The sequence below is a fragment of the Sitophilus oryzae genome, unplaced genomic scaffold, assembly GCF_002938485.1.
Source record: "Sitophilus oryzae breed Bouriz unplaced genomic scaffold, Soryzae_2.0 scaffold_1499_pilon_pilon, whole genome shotgun sequence".
Classification (NCBI taxonomy): domain Eukaryota; kingdom Metazoa; phylum Arthropoda; class Insecta; order Coleoptera; family Curculionidae; genus Sitophilus; species Sitophilus oryzae.
In genome coordinates this window covers 1,168,007-1,191,201 of record NW_022146168.1, presented here as the reverse complement: position 1 = coordinate 1,191,201, position 23,195 = coordinate 1,168,007, and the positions used below count along the sequence as shown (strand labels likewise).

At 33.6% G+C, this 23,195-nt stretch overlaps 1 protein-coding gene across 1 annotated transcript in view; it reads right to left on the bottom strand.

Moving 5' to 3' along the window:
- Nucleotides 1-23,195, bottom strand: part of LOC115877823 (beta-1-syntrophin) — a 196,825-nt gene that overhangs the window by 45,713 nt on the left and 127,917 nt on the right. Inside the window, exon 2 of the mRNA XM_030894150.1 lies at nt 17,051-17,239. Coding sequence (XP_030750010.1) covers nt 17,051-17,239 — 189 coding nt within the window. The remainder of the gene's footprint in view (nt 1-17,050; nt 17,240-23,195) is intronic.

Below are 23,195 nucleotides of genomic sequence, written 5' to 3'. Positions count from 1 at the left end.
CGCTGCTAAGGCTATCAAAATGTTGATCTAATAACAATTTGACGTTTATACTATTAGGTCAAAAGCAACTTTTTTCCAAGACCTACCATGACTTCACTGAATCATCGTTTCTTGTTCACTGTTATTAATATCTTAATTATTAGATTACATCTGGTATTATGGTATTCTGGTATTTCGTCGATTTTAAAATAAACTAACCGTTTTTATCTTATTTTTTGTTAGAATGGGCATAATCAAGAGGGCTACTGATACCGTATTGTAAAAATAAGGTAATTAAGAGCTTATATTTTGGTATTTAATATAATTTTGCTAATATCTTCAGTTTGAAAGAAGATATCAAGATGCAGTTTTCGCTGAATTTTTAAGCTTTTTCTACTCTTTCCGATCAGCGAAAATTACATATACTGTTGTATTTAATTTTTTTGAAAAAACGGGCAATATTTGTTAAATTATAAGACAACGGCCCCTATCGGCTATGTTCAAAAGCTTATTATTATTGTTTATATGGTATAATATAGAGTAAGAAACGTTCTTTTAAACGAACCCCCGCTTGTTGGATTCCGATCATCCAGTCCAGAGTTATTAATATTTAAATAAAAACAGATCTAACCTTCCCCCACCACTTTATTTTGGTTCATAGAGGAAAATGGCTCTAACAAAAAATATTCAAAATTTACTGAAGATTATGAAGCTATTACTTACAGTACACCTTATCTAGGCAAAATTGTGTAAAAACTCCATTTTCTTAATTTTTGTTGCAGTTGCGCCCCCTAGCGGTCGTTCTACAAACTTGAAAATAATTTCCAGCAATTTCTCATAGCCTCTTTAGTTATAAATATTTCTTTCCGCAGCCCTTACGCCTAATACTTTCCGAGATACAGCCGAGAGCTATTCTTAGTGGGACACCCGGTACATTAGGGTGAGCCAAAATAACTAACCTATAGAATTTATGGGTTAAAATCAATGAGTTTATAAGGGGGGGAGGCGACATAAGCTATCGAGAAATGTACCCAGTTACGCCATATTGGTACTGACAATTCTGACAGTTCAGTTTTTGAGGTTAAGTGCGTTGCTGCGAGTGTTTTTTTAATTTTCCAAGACTATTTTTGTGTTTTTATTTGAATATTTGGACTTTCCGAACATGTCTTCGTGTGCTGTAAGTAGTTGTTGCAGTCGACAACGTGTAGAGAGGAAGAAATCCACTGAAATTGCATTTCACAGGTAAGGGTAAACATAATACAGGACCTGATTAAATTATTTTCGTATTTTCCATTTAACTAGTTATGCGTTTATTAATTAAATATTAAGTGTTTCTATATTGACAAAGTGTTTAGTTATTTAATACTTTGTTAGAAGCAATTAAGTAGTTAAAACATGCCTCGACTTCTATTCTTGTAAAAGAAATTCTTAACAATATCTGTTATTTTTACTACATATACTTTTTTTGACAGGAAAGAGTATTTTGCTAGGCCAAATTTAAAAGTTTTGTTTTAACTACGGTTTATTTTTCTATTTTTACACTAAGATTTTGTACTTAAACATTTATTTACATTCCTTTTTAGCATCTGCTAGCATATACTATGTACAAACTTTATATAGTATAGCTTCAATTTTTAGATAAATATTATAAAATCAACAAAGTAAATTTACTTTTTGCAGATAAAGTCTTAACAACTTATATTTATTGATAAACATTTATTATTTTAATAAAATTTTATATCAGAACATTTTAAATTTAGTACGTAGTATATAAATTTTGCTCTCTTTAGAAAATTTTTATCAAATAAATATTATATTAAATTTGATTTTTAGGTTTCAAAAATCCCATCCGTCGAGAAGCTTAGGTGAAGTTTCTGAACAGGAGAAACTGGCAAGCTACATCAGGTAGTGTTCTATGCTCGAAACATTTTTCTGATAACTGTTTTGACAGAACATCTCAATAAAATATCTCAAATAAATAATCATTTCCTAAGATTTCTAAATTTTAATGATTATCAAAATGTTAATTATGGTAAATCAGTAATCATGTTTAATTATTTTCCGCTTTTTTTCTAATTTTTTTTAAAAATGTTAAGGTTATTATTGTTAGATACATCAATAAAAACAAGGCAATTAGTTTAAGACATACTAGCAACAAAACAGTGTTATTTAGTGAGCAATAAAATTTAATTTATTTAATGTGTATTATTTTTTTGTGTTTCCTCCTTAAATATACATAGTATATAGTCATTAAAATTAATCTTGTAATTTATATTTTTGAAAAAATTGTAGGTTTTGTAGTTATTTTGATTAATTAATTTTTTATTTAAAAAAGTTGAGGGTGTTATATTGTGTAAAATAAAATTTTTCAAAGAAGTTTCTGTAATCCGGCCCTGCTAATGCCGCCATATTGGTGCTGGCTTAAGCCACGCCTAGTGTTACGATTTTTCGCAAGCACTTTAAATGCTCATAGCGTCTCCCTGTATATAACCTCATTGGTTAAAATGAACCTAATAACCGAGAAGTAAATATCCCCGGAAGCATTTAAGCAAAATGTACCATTATATAGTCCATAATGTGATTTTCCCTGCTCTCGTTGGTTGAGACTAAACGCTGATGCGTTTTGCCAACCGTGACTAAAACGTGGTACGTTCTGCCATATTCTTTCCAGCATCATGCAAATGTTTTAAGGACAATGCAGATTACACTAACATGTTATAAACACCATTATTAAAATCTTTGATTTTTAGGAATGACTACAGAATTATCCTATTTAATATTTCATCGTCTTTTTAGGACCAGCGTGAAATGTTAAGAAAAGGCCTATTTTATAAAAATATTAGACACTTCTGAAAAATTGTTTGTTTGATTTCCGTGTGTCGTGGCGTCTCTGTATCTCTGTAACACAGACAGGTATATGTGGTAAATGTATATAATTTAAAACTATTTTGAAATGTACAAGGTGTGTCAGAACCGAGGTCAGAACTAAGATCCATACCAATGTTATATTTTTTCTTATGGAACACCAGGTATTTTATTTCATTTTTGGATTTTTGAACATAAAATAAGGCATTTATTATAAGGGTTTAATATGTTTAAATGCTTTGGTTTTTGAGATATTTAAAGATATTTAAATATGCATGCTAGGATAAAAAAGTTTGTCCTTGTACATTACTTTTCAGAATTAATTCTTGTGCTTACTTTCAAGCCAGAGAAATAAACCTTATCAAAAAATTTGATTGCTTCCTTAAATGTGTACAGGGGTATCAAAAATTGCATCATACATAGAAATAACGAAGTTTTTATGTAAAATGAATATTTAAAATAGACCAGCAATTTTTGATACCCCTGTATCCATTTAAGAAAGCAATACATTGTTTTAGTAAAGTTAATTTCTCTGGCTTCAAAGTCACCACAAGAATAAACTCTGAAAAGTAATGTACAGGGTGTTGACAAACTTTTTTATTAGAGCATGCATATTTAAATGTCTTTAAATATCTCAAAAACCAAAGCATCTAAACATATTAAACCCTTATAATAAATGCCTTATTTTAAGCCCAAGAATCCAAAAATGAAATAAAATGGAACAGTATGGATCTGTATCTGTAAAATGAATAGTATGGATCTTAGTTCTTACACACCCTGTACATTTCAAAATAATTTTAAATTATGCACATTGTTTCTCTACATATAGCCATAAAAAATTTTGTTTCTACATCAACCGAGGCGAATGAGGTGCGCCACCCTGTATAATAATGGTCGATCTTCTTTGGAAACTGCGTGATTTTTGTTAGCGATGGGAACTATCGAATGAATTAGACTATCGAATGGTTAATGAATGAATGATTTCAACTATCGAATGGTTTTATTCGAATAAAATCATTCATTCATTTGTATACTAAAGCATATGTGACAACCTCGCTGTGCGACTAAATGGTTATCGTTGAGCCACGACTATCGAATGCTTTTGACAAATGAAATTTAGTATTCGTTTGATTTTTGTATGCGTCAGTGCATTATTAGTTCTTCCAAATTTTTATAACTTCGCCGTATAAATACTGTGCTATTTTTGCGTTTATTAAAATAGTAGTTATTTTTTAATTTTATTTATTGACGATTGTGTGCATGTGCAGGTGGTCAAAATTTTTCCAAAAATTTGTGTGGTTTTCCGTAGTCCGATCTTTCAATTATTTAATTTTATATGGTATATGGTCTATTTTTTAATGGGAAATTTTGAGAAGTAGCAATTTTTAAGAGAGATGAGATGAACTTACAATTAATTTTAAAAATACATATTTGTATTTTAGATGTTTTAATAATATGAATTAGTTGAACTAAATAATCATATTTAAGTAATGTGGTTAAGTAAATGGTTATCGAACTCAAACTATGGGGTGAGAAAATTAAAATGAAAGTTTTACACGTGCCAATTAAAAAAAAAAAGTTAACGATGTTTTTATTTTGTTTATGCTAATTCTCTTACATGTAGTTTTTTGCGAAGAAATATTTCATTTATTTTTTAAAGTAAATGCCAGTAAAAGTAAATATAATTTTTAAATAGTAATATAAAGCACCTAATATAAATAATTTTGATTTCTAATTTTTTATTTATATTTTCTTCCATTACACTGCATGCTTAGAAAATTAATAAATGTTTATATTTCATGATTTTAAAATTTGTTGTTAATATAACAAATTAGTTCTGTAATTATTATTATTTAATAAACCAACGTTGCCACACACAAAAGATTTAGAGACTAAAAAAAAATATTTATATTAAATGATTTTAAATTTTATTGTTAATAGGTATAACAAATTATTACTGTTATTATTATTTATTAAACCAGTCTTTGCTTAAAAACATTAAAACTTATTTTCCTACATCCAAAATAACAAGTATTATTGCAGTGTAACAATAGAATATTAATAAAAAAAAATGCAGAATATATAGACATACTATCCCTAACTAACTAAAGCCAAACAATAATATTCTTTGCTAATATCAACTAATACCAAAATATAGCAACAGCGCCCTTCATAATGTATTTTTTGTGTAAATACTAGCACCTCAATGAAAAAAATAATGTGTAATTAATTTTATACCTTATCTATATCTGACTCCGCAAAAAATCAAAGATGCCGGCTTCTTTCATAGCATTGCCACCGACCGCTGTCGGGTTTCTCGGAAAGAAACCTACGTCGCCGGGCGACAACTAAAATTCAGTTAATATTTTATTATAATCGATCCTGACGAATAAATGAATTTCATAAATGAATGAATTTTATAAATGAATGGTTTTTGCTGCCGAATTACTAGAATACAATATTTCAAGGCAGATGACGGATCTATTCGATATTTTTTATTCGAATAGTTTTCAACGAATGTTTTCTTACTAACTATCGAATTATTCGAATGAATTGCAACTATCGAATGTTTCGATAGTATTCATTCGATAGTTCCCACTACTAATTTTTGTGTCAAAACCACCTCCATACAGCCTGTCCAATACGGAAAGAACAAAGTCAAAGTTCGGCCGTACAATCCAGGCAACTGAATTTAGTCGCGAAAATTTTGAAATCCATGCGTCGCATCTTCTGCTGTTTTTAGTTCAGCATAAATAATGCTACCTTAAACCAAAACTTCTTTTACACTGTATCGAAACTGATCCGGTAAAATATACGTCAAACCTTCAGATGTCATGGTAGATATCAATTAAAAATGCTAAAGTTTATTCAAACACACAAAAACGTCTGTCTAATGAAAACTACTTGAGAAAAGCGTATAACGGCGGCGTGTTTTTGGCGAACTTGTCATATCAATCCGTCAGTTCTTTTTTATTTTTCTCAGGGCAATTGAAAAGGTTAATGCCATTCGATCTCAGGCATAATACACCACGATTTAATAAAGTTTAGCAACATGTACCTGGGTTTGGAATGCCTCACACTAACGTGGCAAAAGTACCGCATTTTAGTCATGTTTGGCAAAACGCACCAGCGTTTAGTCTCGACCAATGAGAGCAGGGAAAATCACATTATGGACTAAATAATGGTACATTTTGCTTAAATGCTCCCCGGAAGACAGGATTTTTAGGTCAATTTTAAAAGGTGTCGGTGAACATTCAAAGTTTTCCATTTAAATAACAAGTAAACAAATTTTTTTCCATTAAAAGTATCATAATTTTGAAACGGTTTACTGTAAAAAAATTTACATCGCGGATTCTTGTAGAGTATAAAATTTCCTAGAAAATCTATATGAGAGTAATTATTTTCAATTCAATAATTCGTATATTTGAAAGTTTTGAAAAGTGAAAAAAATCAAAATATGCAGTTTTAGTGTTTATTGATTAAAAATTTTCATATGTAGCAAAAAACTAGATTACTCTCAGATATATTTTTTAGGAAATTGTACTGAAGCTGTGGTTGGTTCCTTGTGAAACATCGTTGAAATATTAGTATTTTAATAAAGCACGCTTTTAGATGATATGTTTCGGCTTGTTAGGCCTTTTCAAAACTTTTTTTAAGAACTAATCGTCTACACTACAAACTGTAACCATATATATATTTAGCGGTGGCCAGAGAGTTTACAATAGCAATAAAAAATGAACAGTTAGAAATCCTTGTTGGTCGTTAACATTATTTTCGTTTAACAGATTTTAGTATTTCTAACTGTTCAATGTAATTTAAGCGTCTACCTTTTGTTTCTGTGGTGTTCTTAATTGAGTTTTCATTAATTTTGTGATTATTTACTATACAATGAGTTAAGACCAGAACTATGCTGAAGATTATTAATAGACTTTCACATGTTCTTTAATCTTATATCTAAATTTCTACCTGTTTGGCCTATGTACACGGCATCACAATCATTGCAATCCACCCTATATACACCCGACTTATTTTTGACATTAGTTTTGTCTTTATTATTTAATAAAATTTGACCTAAATTTCTTTTATTTACGTTAATAGTTTTACATCCTTAATATAATCTCAATAAAATAGGATGTAAAACTATTAACGTAAATAAAAGAAATTTAGGTCAAATTTTAATAAATAATAAAGACAAAACTAATGTCAAAAATAAGTCGGGTGTATATAGGGTGGATTGCAATGATTGTGATGCCGTGTACATAGGCCAAACAGGTAGAAATTTAGATATAAGGATTAAAGAACATGTAAAGTCTATTAATAATCTTCAGCATAGTTCTGGTCTTGCAACTCATTGTATAGTAAATAATCACAAAATTAATGAAAACTCAATTAAGTTACTACACAGAAAAACAAAAGGTAGACGCTTAAATTACATTGAACAGTTAGAAATACTAAAATCTGTTAAAAACGAAAATAATGTTAACGACCAACAAGGATTTCTAAACACATTTTTTATTGCCCCTATTGTAAACTCTCTGAACCTACCCCCATAGCAAATATATATATATATAGTTACAGTGTAGTTTGACGATTAGTTCTTAAAAAACTCTTGAAAAAGGCCTAACAAGCCGAAACATATATGTAGAGTTAAAGTTACTCTTATTAAAAGTTTTTTGAAACATCTAAAAGCGTGCTTTATTAAAATACTAATATATTTTTTAGGAATTTTTATGCTCTACAAGAATCCGCAATGTAAAAATATTTATCGTAAACCGTTTCAAAGTTATGGTACTTTTAATGGAAAAAGATTTTTTACGTGTTATATAACACACGACACCTTTTAAAATTGAGCTAAAAATCCTGACTTCCAGGGATATTTTTTCTCGGTTATTAGGTTCATTTTAACACATTAATTCCATAGGTTAGTTTTTATGACTCACCCTAATGTACAGGGTGTCCCACTAAGAACAGCTCTCGACTGTATCTCGGAAAGTATTAGAAGGGTATTAGCCATAGGTCCTACGGAAAAAAATATTTATAACTAAAGGGGCTATGAGAAATTGCTGGAAATTATTTTCAAGTTTGTAAAACGGCCGCTAGTGGGTGCAACTGCCATGGAAAATAAGAAAATAGAGTTTTTAAAGAATTTTGCCTAGATAATGGGTACTATAAATAATAGCTTCATAATCTTCAGTAAATTTTGGATTTATTTTTGTTAGAACCATTTTTCCCTATCTGCTAAAATAAAGTGGTGGGGGAAGGTTAGATCTGTCTTTATTTAAATGTTAATAACTCCGGACTCTCTGGATGGTCAGAATTCAACAAACTAGGCCTTGTTTAAAAGAGCGTTCCTTACTCTATATTACACCATAAAAATAATAATAATAAGCTTTTGAACGTAGACGCTAGGGGGCGCTGTCTTTTTAACAAACATTTCGCGTTTTTTCAAAAAAATTAAATGAGATAGTATATGTAATTTGAGCTGATAGTAAAGAGTAATAAAAGCTTAAAAAGTTCCGAAATCTTGATATCTTCTTTCAAACCGAAGATATTAGCAAAATTTTAATAAATACCAAAAAAATAAGCCCTTAATTACCTTATTTTTACAACACGGTATCAGTAGCCCTCTTGATTAAGCCCATTCTAATAAAAAAATAAGATAGAAACAGTTTAAAATCGACGATATACCAGAATACCATAATACCAGATGTATTAATATCTAATAATTAAGATATTAATAACAGTGAACAAGAAACGATGCCTCAGTGAAGTCATGATAGGCTTTGGAAAAAAGTTGCTTTTGTCGTAATAGTATAAACGTCAAATTGTTATTAGATCAACATTTTAATAGTCTTAGCAGGGTTTTTTTTATCTTTTTTATTGCTTTTTCAAAATGCCAACATCTTCAATTGCTTCCAATAATAGAGCCATTTAATTTTCTTATTCAGTAATTAACAATAATTAAACAACGAACTTCGTCATGTATAGTTTTTATAGTTAATAGAAAAAATAAAAATATTGTGTAGGAAAAACAAAATGGGGTTCCATATTACCACCCTCTGCTCTACAACCTACATTGTGTATCAAAATAAAACAGGAAGAAATATATTAAAATAATAAATTTTCAACTTGTCCAAAACAGCGAACGCGAAAAAGGCGAAAACCCAAAATAAAAAAGTAACTAGTCGAGCGTTTCCTACAGCGAAAAAAAGTACAAAAAAGAATATAACCACACAGAAAAATATTCGTTTTTAACTAGACATTCGAAATGAATAGGAACGGCGGGAAACAGGTCCCTAATAGTCTGACTTTTCGCCCCCTCGTCGTCGTTCTGCAAAGTTCCTCGCTAAAAAGGTCGCTTTTTTCAGGTATACGTCCTCAATTCCGCGCGCCCGCTATTCCCGCTTGGCGATGATTAATGTCGCGGAAGGGGGAGAAAAAAAGTCCCGCAGGAACGCCGGCCATTGTTGGGGAGGACAGGGACCGGAAGGGGAGGAGGGCGGTGAGGCGCATTGTTTCTGTAGTGCTACCAGGAAATTTACGCGCGCCGCGCAATAAAAACGGTGGAAAAGTTTGATTTGTTGTTAGACCTTGTTTGGTTTTAACCAAGAGTTTCGTATTTTTAGGGTCTTACGGACGGACTGTGTCCAAGGTACGGGCATTATCCAAGGTCCTAGTAGTATCCAAGGTACGGGTAGTGTTCCCCTGTACCGTTATCTTATGGACGGACTGTGTCCAAGGTTATGGTCCAAGTTACGGACATTATCCAAGGTCCTAGTAGTGTTCCAAGGTACGGGTAGTGTTCCCTTGTACCATTATCCTATGTACGGATGTCCTGTGGAAGAATGTCCACAGTAGGAGTGATTTTTCTTGCATATAAAGTGCCCCAGCGTGGATGTAGCTTGAGCCCCATGCTGCTTTGTTCCCATCCATAAGCTAGTTAGTAGCTACGGCTGTATTGATTCATGGTGTCCTCATTCTGGCCCCTTTTGTTCTTTTGGCCAACAGGATCGCCGACAGACAGTACAGAGATATGAGCCCACCTCACGCTGCTACTCTTTGAAACAGGATTGCCTCAAGAACAGCTAAGTGTAGATTTAAGTTCTAGTTTTACATTTAACATCTAAAACATTTTCAGTCTTAAACAATAACGTACATCTTAAGTAATATCGTACAGACTATGTTTAGTGGTTAGATTGTTAAGAACATTCATGTCGATTTAATATTTAAAATATGATTTAGATCTTAGGTTTCATTACATTACGTCTTGTAGTGGTATTACTTTCATAAATATTTAGTACAACTCTTAACACCATTTTTTTTTGACATATAACCACTATATATTTATTAGAACTCTACAATGTCATGTACCAGCAAAGAACATCATGAATAAATATAGTCATTAGTTTTAAGCTCGGTTTTAAGTAATATACAACTGTGTTTTCTTTCTCTGTACATGCCTGGTGCCCAATATCTGTATTTTTTTGTTTAGTGTTATTGATTGGTTTTTTCTCCAGTGAGATACCTTACCTCTCCGATGAAAAGCTGCCGTTCGCAGTGGTAATGTTTATAAAAAACGCTACAATGTGCTGCCAACAGTAGGGGACCAGTGAAATCATACATGGTTAATAAAAATCATTCGCAACAACTAAACTTTTGACTTTGTTGTACTTTTGTCCTTGCGGTGTGGACAATTTGTCTGAAGTTTGTCTTGTCAGAATTTCCCATTTTTTGTCGCAAGTTTGTCTTGTTTTTGTCTCAAAATCTTGTTTAATTTTTGTCGCCTTGGTCTGGCCCCGGCATTAGCTTCAATCTACTAAGGTATTCGTTGAGGGGAAAGTGTCCTCTTAAAAACCCCGTAAAAATCCGGGAATAGTTCTTATTTAAATGAAGGAAAATCTGTTTAGTAATTAACAATCATTAAACAATGAACTTCCCCATGTATAGTTTTTATCGTTAATAGAAAAAATAAAAATATTGTGTAGGAAAAAAAATGGGGTTCCATATTACCATCCCCTCCTCTACAATCTACATTGTGTATCAAAATATAACATGAAGAAATATATTAAAATAATAAATTTTCTACTTGTCCAAAACAAACTGCGAAAAAGGCAAAAAGCAAAAATAAAAAAGTGACTAGTCGAGCGTTTCCTACAGCGAAAAAAAAGTAAAAAAAGAATATAACCACACAGAAAAATATTCGTTTTTAACTAGACATTCGAAATGAATAGGAATGGCGGGAAACAGGTCCGTAATAGTCTGACTTTTCGCCCCCTCGTCGTCGTTCTGCAAAGTTCCTCGCTAAAAAGGTCGCTTTTTCAGGTATATGTCCTCAATTCCGCGCGCCCGCTATTCCCGCTTGGCGATGATTAATGTCGCGGAAGGGGGAGAAAAAAAGTCCCGCAGGAACGCCGGCCATTGTTGGGGAGGACAGGGACCGGAAGGGGAGGAGGGCGGTGAGGCGCATTGTTTCTGTAGTGCTCCCAGGAAATTTACGCGGCTCGCGTAATAAAAACGGCGGAAAAGTTTCCTTTTGTACCGGCAACGAGACTCGGACTGACAAAAAAATAGATGTTTGCTTGTTGTAGATTATATGGAAAGGGGGAAAGTTAATCACTGCGACCTTATAAATCTACTGTGTGCTCCTTTCATGAATTGTAACTCATCATACAGTCTCAAGCCAGTATTTGAGACGGTTTTACAGGGGTTAATTCTCCATCTCCGATATCAGTCGTACCGAAGTTTATGGTAGGAATGATTGTCGTCTTCAAACCAAAACAAACTGCGGAAAAGGCGAAAAACAAAAATAAAAAATGACTAGTCGAGCGTTTCCTACAGGGAAAAAAATAAAAAAAAGAATATAAACACACAGAAAAATATTCATTTTTAACTAGACATTCGAAATGAATAGGAACGGCGGGAAACAGGTCCGTAATAGTCTGACTTCTCGCCCCCTCGTCGTCGTTCTGCAAAGTTCCTCGCTAAAAAGGTCGCTTTTTTCAGGTATACGTCCTCAATTCCGCGCGCCCGCTATTCCCGCTTGGCAATGATTAATGTCGCGGAAGGGGGAGAAAAAAAGTCCCGCAGGAACGCCGGCCATTGTTGGGGAGGACAGGGACCGGAAGGGGAGGAGAGCGGTGAGGCGCATTGTTTCTGTAGTGCTACCAGGAAATTTACGCGCGCCGCGCAATAAAAACGGCGGAAAAGTTTCCTTTTGTACCGGCAACGAGACTCGGACTGACAAAAAAATAGATGTTTGCTTGTTGTAGATTGTATGGAAAGGGGGAAAGTTAATCACCGCGACCTTATAAATCTATTGTGTGCTCCTTTCATGAATTGTAACTCATCAGACAGTCTCAAGCCAGTATTTGAGACGGTTTTACAGGGGTTAATTCTCTATCTCCGATATCAGTCGTACCGAAGTTTATGGTAGGAATGGTTGTCGTCTTGGCACACTCAGTGATGACGTGTTCTGGTGTTTTCCCATTATCTTCACAGAATCTGCATTCGCCGTTGTTTCTTAGCTTCAATCTACTAAGAGAAAGCGTGAGTGTTCATTGAGGGGACAGTGTCCTGTTAAAAACCCCGTGAAAATCCGGGGATGGTTCTTATTTAAATGAAGGAAAATCTCTTTAGATATTAACAATTATTAAACAACGAACTTTCTCATGTATAGCTTTTATCGTTAATAGAAAAAATAAAAATATTGTGTAGGAAAAACAAAATGGGGTTCCATATTACCACCCCCTCCTCTACAATCTACATTGTGTATCAAAATAAAACAGGAAGAAATATATTAAAATAATAAATTTTCAACTTGTCCAAAACAAACTGCGGAAAAGGCGAATAACAAAAATAAAAAAGTGACTAGTCGAGCGTTTCCTACAGCTAAAAAAAGTACAAAAAAGAATATAACCACACAGAAAAATATTCGTTTTTAACTAGACATTCGAAATGAATAGGAACGGCGGGAAACAGGTCCGTAATAGTCTGACTCTTCGCCCCCTCGTAGTCGTTCTGCAAAGTTTCTCGCTAAAAAGGTCGCTTTTTTCAGGTATACGTCCTCAATTCCGCGCGCCCGCTATTCCCGCTTGGCAATGATTAATGTCGCGGAAGGGGGAGAAAAAAAGTCCCGCAGGAATGCCGGCCATTGTTGGGGTGGATAGGGACACAAAGGGGAGAAGGGGGGAGAGGCGCATTGTTTCTGTAGTGCTCCCAGGAAATTTACGCGGCTCGCGTAATAAAAACGGCGGAAAAGTTTCCTTTTGTACCGGCAACGAGAATCGGACTGACAAAAAAATAGATTTTTGCATGTTGTAGATTGAATGGGAGGGGGGAAGTTAATCACCGTGACCTTATAGATCTATTGTGTCCTCCTTTTATGAGTTGTAACTCATTATACAGTCTCAGGGCTCTGGCAAATGTCAGTATCTGAGACGGTTTTATAGGGGTTAGTTCTCCATATCCGATATCAGTCGTACCGAAGTTTATGGTACGAATGGTTGTCGTCTCGGCGCTCTCAGTGATGAGGTGTTCTGGTGTTTCCCCATTTTCCTCACAGAACCTGCATTTGCTGTTCTTTCTTAGCTTCAATCTACTGAGGTGTTTTTTGAGGAGAGATTGTCCTGTTAACAACTCCGCGACTATCCGGAGATTGTTCTTATTTAAATCAAGGAAAATCTTTGATTTTTCTCGGTCGTAAGTCCTGAGATATTTCTTCGAGTGTCTTAGACCGTTGGTGGATTCTCACTCTAATTCAAATCTCCACAAAAAATTTGTACCCCTTGCAAAAAAGTTATAAAATAAACAAAAAATTGTCTAATTTTTAATTTACCATATAAAATTAGTTCGAACTACTGTCACTTTTTCTAATTTAAACGTAGAGTAGTCGAAACAATTTAGCATCTGTGGCGCAGCGATAAATCAAAGAAAAATGCGAGAATAAAGCGTAAAAAAGTGGCCGTGTCTGCAGCTACGGCCCCGTAAATACCGGGAAAGAATTAAGCGTCCGGCCGGCTCGGCCCGATTATAAATATCTAAGCTAATTGTTTTAAATTTGGCCGGAGAGGAACAGGATTCCGACATCTTGGTTTTAGTGGCGCGTTGCGCAGACCCTGGCCGGCTATTAAGATGAATAATGTCCGCGGCCTAAGCTCGCCAGGCTTAAAGTAAACATTAATATTGCGGCATTTCCGTATGATCGATTAGATTTGCATTGGAGTGGACCTTAAAAGCCCGTTTAAACGCAGGTTATAGTTTATGTCAAATTATATTACCTATGTGGCCGGCCGTAGCGCTAGTGCGTCGATCTGCGGTGCAACAGATGGGACGGTACTGGGTTCGATCCTCAGCCAGTACGGTCGCTTTATTTATTTAAATAAAAATATTTATTTATCTAAATAGAGCGACCAGCGAGCCGCCACCCCAAGGAAGGCAATGGCAAACCACCTTGAGTATATTTGCCTTGTACAGCCTCTCAAATAGTGCCGTTCGGATTCGGCGATAAACTGTAGGCCCCGTGTACTTGTGAAACACATCACAGGTACATGCGAGAGGTAGCCGACACTCTGTGTAGAGTATGGCATTGTAAGAAGAAGATATTACCTATCCCCAAAGCTGTTTATCTAGCAACACTAGAAAAAACAATCAGTCAACTAGGCTGTACCAACAAAGGATTGTCATAATTGTCAATAGTCCTAAAGAACTACAAGCACAAATTAACCAACTAAATACAGCCAGCAATAAAGTAGGTCTCAAAATGAATTTAGCAAAAACTAAAGTAGGTATCGGTTTGGAGTAGTAGTTAGTAGTAGACAGAAAAAAAGACATTCTAATAAATAACACACACTGGAAATAGTGGAAGAATATAAATATACAGGGTGCTACAAATTCGAGGTACGAGCATTGGTATCTCGGAAAGCGTAAGAGATACGAAGATGATTAAATTGGGGCAAAGTTGCGCTTTAGGATGTTCACCCAGATACCATCAAAAAAGTTTTAAAAATTTCAAGGATTGCTGAGTTTTTTGGAAAAAACAGATTTTTTTGAAAATCAATTTTATTTTTTCCTGGCGTTACTTTTTAGAAAATCAAAAAACTAATTGCACATTCTCATGGCTACTTTATTAGGGCTACCTGATTATTTTTAGATTTTCAAATTAGCTGATAATTTGTGAGATGCAGAGGTCAACTTAATTTTTTTTAAATACGGACCTGCATTTTTTATTTGAAGTTTTGAAAGAACTCGATCTCCTGAATAAAATGATATGCCACACTTAATATTTTTTGTTTCTGACATTTGAACAAAATTTAATTAAACTAATTTCAAGTCCGGCTCTGTTTTTTTTTAATATTTAATCTATTCATCGTTACAATATTGGTAAGCTTTCAAACTTAACAATGACGTGGAGTAAAACCTTAAATACGGATAATCAAATGCAATTAAATAATAAAAAATAATATAAAATTATTGGGCATTACTTGATGTCATTTTTAAAAGTGACAATACATTTCAACATTACAATAAAGAGTACAGAATGCATTCGGAAGTATAAGAAGATGTTCAAAGAGCTATAAATAAGATTGAACGAAAAATACATTAATTTGTGCATTAGGGTATAGTATATTAGGGACGGTGGTAACCCTTTCGAACGTGTAGAGCATTACTAGTTTTAGAAACTAGTTTGTAGAAGTTGACTTATTTATAATAACTACGATTAATATTATGCATATTATTAGATCGTACACTGAGATTTCAAAATAAAAAATGTATAAATTATATTTTTAAATTGCTGACACCTGGGTATTATTTGTTTGAATCGTTCAATTGGCTCGATTCGATGTTAATTAGCGCTGATCCATATTGGTGCGATGAATATAATCAGATTAAATAATTTAAAAAACCAGAGTGGGACTTGAAATTATTTTAAATAATAATTAAATAGTTTTGTTATTGTTAAGATACCTAAAACAAAATAAAGCATCAAGTGTGGCATATCATTGTACTCAGGAGATCGAGTTCTTTCAAAACTGCAAATAAAAAATGCAGGTCCGTATTTAAAAAAATTAAGTTGGTCTTTGTATCTCACAAATTATCAGCTAATTTGAAAATCTAAAAATACTATTAGATAGCCCTAATAAAGTAGCCATGAGAATGTGCAAATAGTTTTTTGATTTTCTAAAAAGTAACGCCAGGAAAAAATAAAATTGATTTTCAAAAAAATCCGTTTTTTTTTTTAAAACTCAGCAATCCTTGAAATTTTTAAAACTTTTTTGATGGCATCTTGGTGAACATCCTAAAGTGCAACTTCGCCCCAATTTAACCATCTTCATATCTCTTACGGTTTCCGAGATACCAATGCTCGTACCTCGAATTTGTAGCACCCTGTATATTCGGAACAACTAATACACAGCTCGGGATCTCTACTGCCAGAAATCAACAGAAGAATTAAGTTAACATGAAGTACTTATGAAAAAAACTCAGTTATTATATTTAAATCTAGAATGCCACTTTATCTAAAGAAGAAAACATTCGATCAATGTGTACTATCAGTCCTATGATGCATAACCTATGCATGCGAAACCTGGACACTTTAAACGGGCATTTTAAAGAAACTGCAGGTCGCACAACGCTCAATGGAACGAAATATGCTGGGAATAAGCAAGAAAGACCGTAAGAGAATAGCCTGGATACGACAAAAGACCCAGGTAATACATGTCATCCACAGAATCCAATCCCTCAAGTGGCAATAGGCAAGATACCTGGCAAGAAGGACGGACAACACATGAACCACAAAAATTAGAGCATGGTACCCACGAGGAATTAAGAGACCTAGAAGAAGGTCAAACTTGAGATGGGACCATGGTATTAGAAAATTAGCAGGAATAACTTGGGCTCGCAATAGATAACAACAATAGACAACAAAGGCAACAATAGACAACAATAGGCCTAACTACAAAGAGAGTATCTAAACATGTGAGGAAGGCTACACCATAACTGGAAATGGTCGAATAAGCTGAGAATGATGATACAAACACGCACACCCAAATGGAACACCCTGTACTAAATAACTGAATATTACGAAACAAGTATTTCAAAAAAACAATAAAAAAAATATTGTACTCTGAAAACGTTTTAAAGTAAGTATACTTAACTAATTACATAGTACCAGTTGCATTTATAATAAAGAATAATTTAATTTTCTCACCTGGGTCTGGATATCTGAAATTCCTGGCCAAATGACACAGTTGTAGGGGTAAATAACGGGTATCTGCTCTTTGGGGGAACCTTACCACTGGTGGGGCACCAGACAAGAACCCTCTTTGAAGTTCCCAACCCACTTCAGATATGATGCTGGCTTTTCGAAAGTAAGGCGTCACTTCTCGTAGGTATTTTACTGAAAAAAAGAAATAAAAAGATTAGATATGAAGACAGAGCTCATAATTTAAATAAACTTGTTATACAGGGTGGTCTGAACTGTGTTCCGGAAACTTCGGCAGCATATTCTGCAGATAGAAACAAGTAAAAAAGTTTATACATATTTAATAAAAATATAATAATTTTTAAAGTTGGTATCTAGGTGTTTTTTTACATGATAAATTTGATTTTGATGTTAATATAACTCCTAATTGTTGGAGGCACCACCTGCACTGTTTTAACTGTTCTAAAGAGTAACAACTTTTCGTCCGTACCTGTATAAAACTACTGAATGAAAAAAATATACATTTCCGTCATTTTTCACGTAAAAAATGTCTCTTAGTAAAAATCGCTACGAGCAAGTTTATACAAGCAATATGTATAAAATGTTCTAAAATGCTTCGTTTCGGAGATACAGGGTGTTGAATTTTTATTTCGTTTTTTTTCCAAATTATTTCCTTGCTATATTAGATATTTTGATAAAAGTGGGTATCTGGGTGTTTTTTTTACATGAGAAATTTGATTTTGATGTTAATATGACTCCTAATTGTTGGAAGTGCCACCTGCAGTGTTTTAACTATTTTAAAGAGTAACAACTTTTCGTCCGTACCCGTATAAAACTACTGAATGAAAAAATATATACATTTCCGTCAGTTTTCACGTAAAAATCACGTTGGGTCTCTTAGTAAAAACCGCTACGAGCAGCAGTTCAAGATATTTAGAATGGAAATAGTCAATATATGTCATTATTGACAAAAAATAAACATGTTGGGTAGATAGTTATTTGGTGAAATTATATATTTAGGAACTTTCTATTTTTTTAATTAATCATATTTTTTTCGCAAAAATTATGATTAAACAGATTGTGTTGAACTTTTGGCACAAAAACATATTAATTTATGATTTCAGTCTAATAATTATTTAGGATAATCTACTCTCTACAAGTAAGTCATATTGACATTAAAATCAAATTTGTCATGTCAAAAAAACCAGACCCCACTTTTCATCCAATAATCGATGTTAGTTTTCAAAAATTATTTGGAAAAAATCATAATAAAAATGAAGGGTATCTCCGAAACTAAGCATTTTAGGACATATATATATACGAACTTTTTTTACCTATTTTTACCTGCAAAATATGCTGCCAAAGTTTCCCGAATTCAATTCGGACTACCCTGTATACAGGAAATATAACCAGAAGTCCTCTTTCATGTTTTATTCGTATTTGGAAAAACTAATATCTTTTGGGGATTTGCCCCGTTTGAAAGTAAACATATAAAAAATAACTGAAAGCTCTTTTTAGTAAAGCCCTTTAAGAAGATCTTAAATATTTATATCTCCTCTTAAACCATGTTTATAGACGTATTTCCTAGGGATTACCTGCTAACTTTGGGTTTTATCGAAAAACATTATTTATTAGTCGTAAAAAGGCATTTATCGATGTCAACGTTATTTTCGAAATAACAAAAACAGCAGTTCTATATCTGTTTATAGGCTATCAATATTCTGAATTTAAAATAATCTAAGCCTAGACGCACACAGACAGAGCAAACAGTTTTAGGCAAAAACGCTTTTGACTAAATGTGTTTTCATGTGATGCTTCAATGCAAATCAAATAGGCTAACGCACTCTGATCAGCCGCCTTAAGAACAGCGCCACCTTACAAATCTACTGTGTGTCCCCCTTTCTTGAGTTATAATTCATCATACAGTCTCAGGGCTTTAACGAAAGCCAGTATCTGAGACTGTCTCACAGAGGTTAGATCTTGATCTTCGATATCTGTCGTACCAAAATTGGTTGTCGTCTCGACGCACTCACTGATCAGGTGTTCTGGTGTTTCTCCATTTTTGCCACAGAATCTGCATTCGCCGTTGTTTCTTAAGGCGCATTGTCACGACTCGTGTACTTGACAAACATTTGTTATTGGAATATACTCGCCATGTCGTGAGAACGGTTTCCTTGGTCACTTGTCGCGTTCCCACTCTTTGTCGGTAAACATAGCCCGAGTCAAAGGATCACAATTATTCGTACACTTGCCAAGTGTAGACTTGACCAGCCTTGGCTATACTTGCCGAGGCGCAAAAAAACGACTGCGTAAATAATTGTACTGTTATAGCGTATGTCCCGTTTATTTCCGGATCGTAGTGCTTTTCGAGTTAATTGCGAATAATTTAAAACGTTAAAACAATAATAGATTATATAATATCAAATTTACATTAATAACTTCAATATTGGCGACATACCTAAATCGTTCTTTCAGCAATAAATGGGGTGGACAAATGAAGACTACACGGGAAAAAACAGATATGTCACATTTTTATAGAAATTAAGATAGCGATACAACTTTATAGGCAAATGTCAGCGTCATTCGAGAAAAAAAAATGCAATAATACTCTTCGTCCCAGATATAACAGCTTGGTTATTTTGTCGTACCAGGAGAAAACCAGAATAGTTCATGCCTAAATGGTAAAAACCAGAGATGTTGTCTTACACATGGGCGACAAGCATACATCTTGCATGCATGCAATTATATACAAGCATGCAATTAGCAGGGCCGGATATCCGCCTAGGCCTACAAGGCCCGGGCCTAAGGGCCCGGCCAGCCTAGCAATAATGGCCCCATGCATTGAGTGGCGCGCAACTTTTATATATAAGCTCCAAATTGGCTATGCCATGGGGGCCCCAAATGTCAAATGCCTAGGGGCCCTGGATGTCTAAGTCCGGCACTGGCAATTAGTATTACGTGTAGTAAATTTATGTATTCTAATAAAAACCTACTTAAATATTAATTTTCTTCCTACAACAAAAAAATAATAGTTTAGGTTTAGATTTTATTCAACCTTTAATTGGACATCCCTGGGTTTTCCCCTGTTTTGTTTTGCATTTTTTGATTTCGGTATTTCAGAATATGGCGATAATTAACTATATTAATAATTCAGAATTGGTAGTAATATGTTCTAATTATTCAACCGAAAATAACATATTTCTTTAAAAACACTAGATTGCATTTTTCTAAGCTCTTATTAAAATGGACAAAGCTGGTTTTTTCCGTGTAGTCTTGAAATAATGTTGTTTTGGAACTTATGGATTTATACGAAAATGAGCGCTTCATATGGATGGCCAAACATAAAGAACATAGAAACCGTATTGCAGTGTACAGTAAAAGAACTTAAAAAGAAAAAAGAATCACTAGCAACGACAATTTCAGGACGACCCAGTCGATGCGACTATACTGTTTACTTGCCAAGGATTTAAACAATGTTTGTGCTGGCATACTTGTTGAAATGGATACGTCGGGGATACTTGCCAAGTATGCCAGTATTGGCGTACTTGTCAAGTAGTCGAGTCGTGAGAGTGCGTCTTTAGCTTCAATCTACTGAGGTGTTTATTGAGGAGACAGTCTACTGTTAAAACCCCCGGCAAAAAAACGGCAAATTCCTACTAAACTGTAAAGTTTCTAATTATTATGTCCTTCCACTGATTTCTAATGGTGGTTGTGCTAACTTAACACACGTTACTGTACGCCAGCGGATAACCTTGAAAATGCTTAATTAGAGGTTTTGTCATTGGTGGAAGAACAAGAGTGTTGCGAAGGGTTGCTAAAAGGAGGGGGACTGCGTGAAGACGGGTGTTGTCTTTAATAAATAGGAAATGTCTTGTGTTTGTAATTTGCTTTGTCGGTTGAAATAGCACGAAATGAGGTTCCTTTATTAAATCGACGGTTATATAAGGCATTTGTATACGCTCATAAAGGGAGTGACATTAATAATATACGTATAGGATACAATCAATAGGTCTTGTGAATAAAAGTTAAGCAAATGCTTTTACTTAAATTTCTTGAAATAGACTTACAATATTATTACTTATTTATACAATTTGTAAACAACCAACAAAGATAGTTTTATAGAAAAAGCAATTGGTTCTCTTTATTCATCAGACCCAATATACAGGGTGGTCCGAACTGTATTCCGGAAACTTCGGCAGCATATTCTGCAGATAAAAATAATTAAAAAAGTTTGTATAAATGTATGCCCTAAAATGCTTAGTTTCGGAGATACAGGGTGTAGAAGTTTCATTTTATTTTCATTTTTTCCAAATAATTTCTAAAGTAACGTCAATATTTGGATGAAAAATGATGTCTGGGAGTTTTTTGACATGAGAAAATTATTAATACTTGTCGTCATTGACATAAATTAGACATGTTGACTAAATAGTTATAAAACTAAAATCATAAATTTGAAATGTTTTTGTGTCAAAAGTTCAACAGAAACTTTTTTATCGTCATTTTTCCAAAGAAAAATTTATGATTAATTTAAAAAAATAAATAGTTCCCAAATTTACTATTTCAGTCAAATAACTAGACGGTGCGTCTCAAAAGTGGCTCACCTCTATAACTTTTTTATTTCTTCAGATAAAAAAACGAGATTTGGTTTGTTAGTATATGACATAAATTAGGATTGATTGACGTATTCAATTATTTCTGGTCACTTCCTGTTTCACCGGAAGTGACTACAACTTTTGATTTTTAAATGGCGCCCTCGGTATGTTTCTACTTTATTCGACAGAAAATCTGTGAAAGTGATCTGATTAGAATCACATATCATATGTCAATTTTTGACATTTTCGCATATGATTTATTTGAAATGGTAACATGCGGTTCATAACGACAATTTTACTCGAAATACCAAGTGTGTGGTACCAAATTATTCGTAAAAAAATGCTTTTTCCAAATATGCTAATGAGCCACCCTTGTTCCATATGAAAAAATTCACATATTATTAAAAATACGATTTGGGCATCTTTTAAACATCCATAGGACAAGACATGAAAAACATTAAACGATCAAATCTATTTTTCCAAGGCTTCTTGATTAAAAATTAGTGTTTTTTAACACAGCCATGGCACTTTAGATTGAAATTTAAAATATGATTTTTTTAAGCGAAAATGTCAAAAGTTAACGTATGATATGTCATTCTACTAAGAGTGTGATTTTCTATCGAATAAAGTATAAATATACCGAGTGTGCTATTTAAAAATCAAAAGTTGTAGTCATTAATAATTGAAGACGTCAATCAGTCCTAATTTATGTCACTACTAACATACCAAATCTCGTTTTTTTTATCTGAAAAAATAAAAAAGTTATAGTGAATAATCTCCCAAAGGAGTTATGTCTCTATTTGTGGTAAGCTTAAAAATCTCTTGAGAATTATTTTGAGGAAAATATCAGCAAAATAAAAACACTAAATCACCACAATACACCAAAACACTTTTACTTTTACACTGGACGCGCGTTTCGCTAACCATGTTAGCATCATCAGCAGATGATTATAAACTAAAGTACAATCTACAAGTTGAGCGTTTATATACTCGCTCAGTGGGCACCGAGTGGCGTGGCAAAATCTAGCCAACCAAGTCAGAGCCTACTGAGCGTAACAGTTAGATTTCCGCCACTAGAGTAGTAGGAACAAAGAACTTGAAGGAATTGGACCGTTGACTCTGTTCATACTATCTTTACATTTATTAATTATGATGCTTTCATATGCATCTAATTGCCTGTAATTTGAGACTTGTTTAATTAATTTTAAATTATTAAGATCTATACAATGTTCATTATCAACAATATGTTCGGCAACGCAAGATTTATCCGGTCTACCATATCTTATCTGAGCTAAATGTTCTTTAAATCTAGTTAATATTGATCTCCTAGTTTGCCCAACATATTTCTGATTACAATCTTTACAAGAAATTTCATAAATACCCGACCTTTCCAGTGGAGGTGTTTTATCTTTTGGATTACCTAATAATTGTTGTAATTTATTATTAGCACTATACACAAGTTTATAATTGACATTCTTAAAAATTCCTTTTAGACCACGGGATAACTCTCTATCAAACGGTATCGAAAAATATTTAGACGTATCTTTCTCCACTTGAAA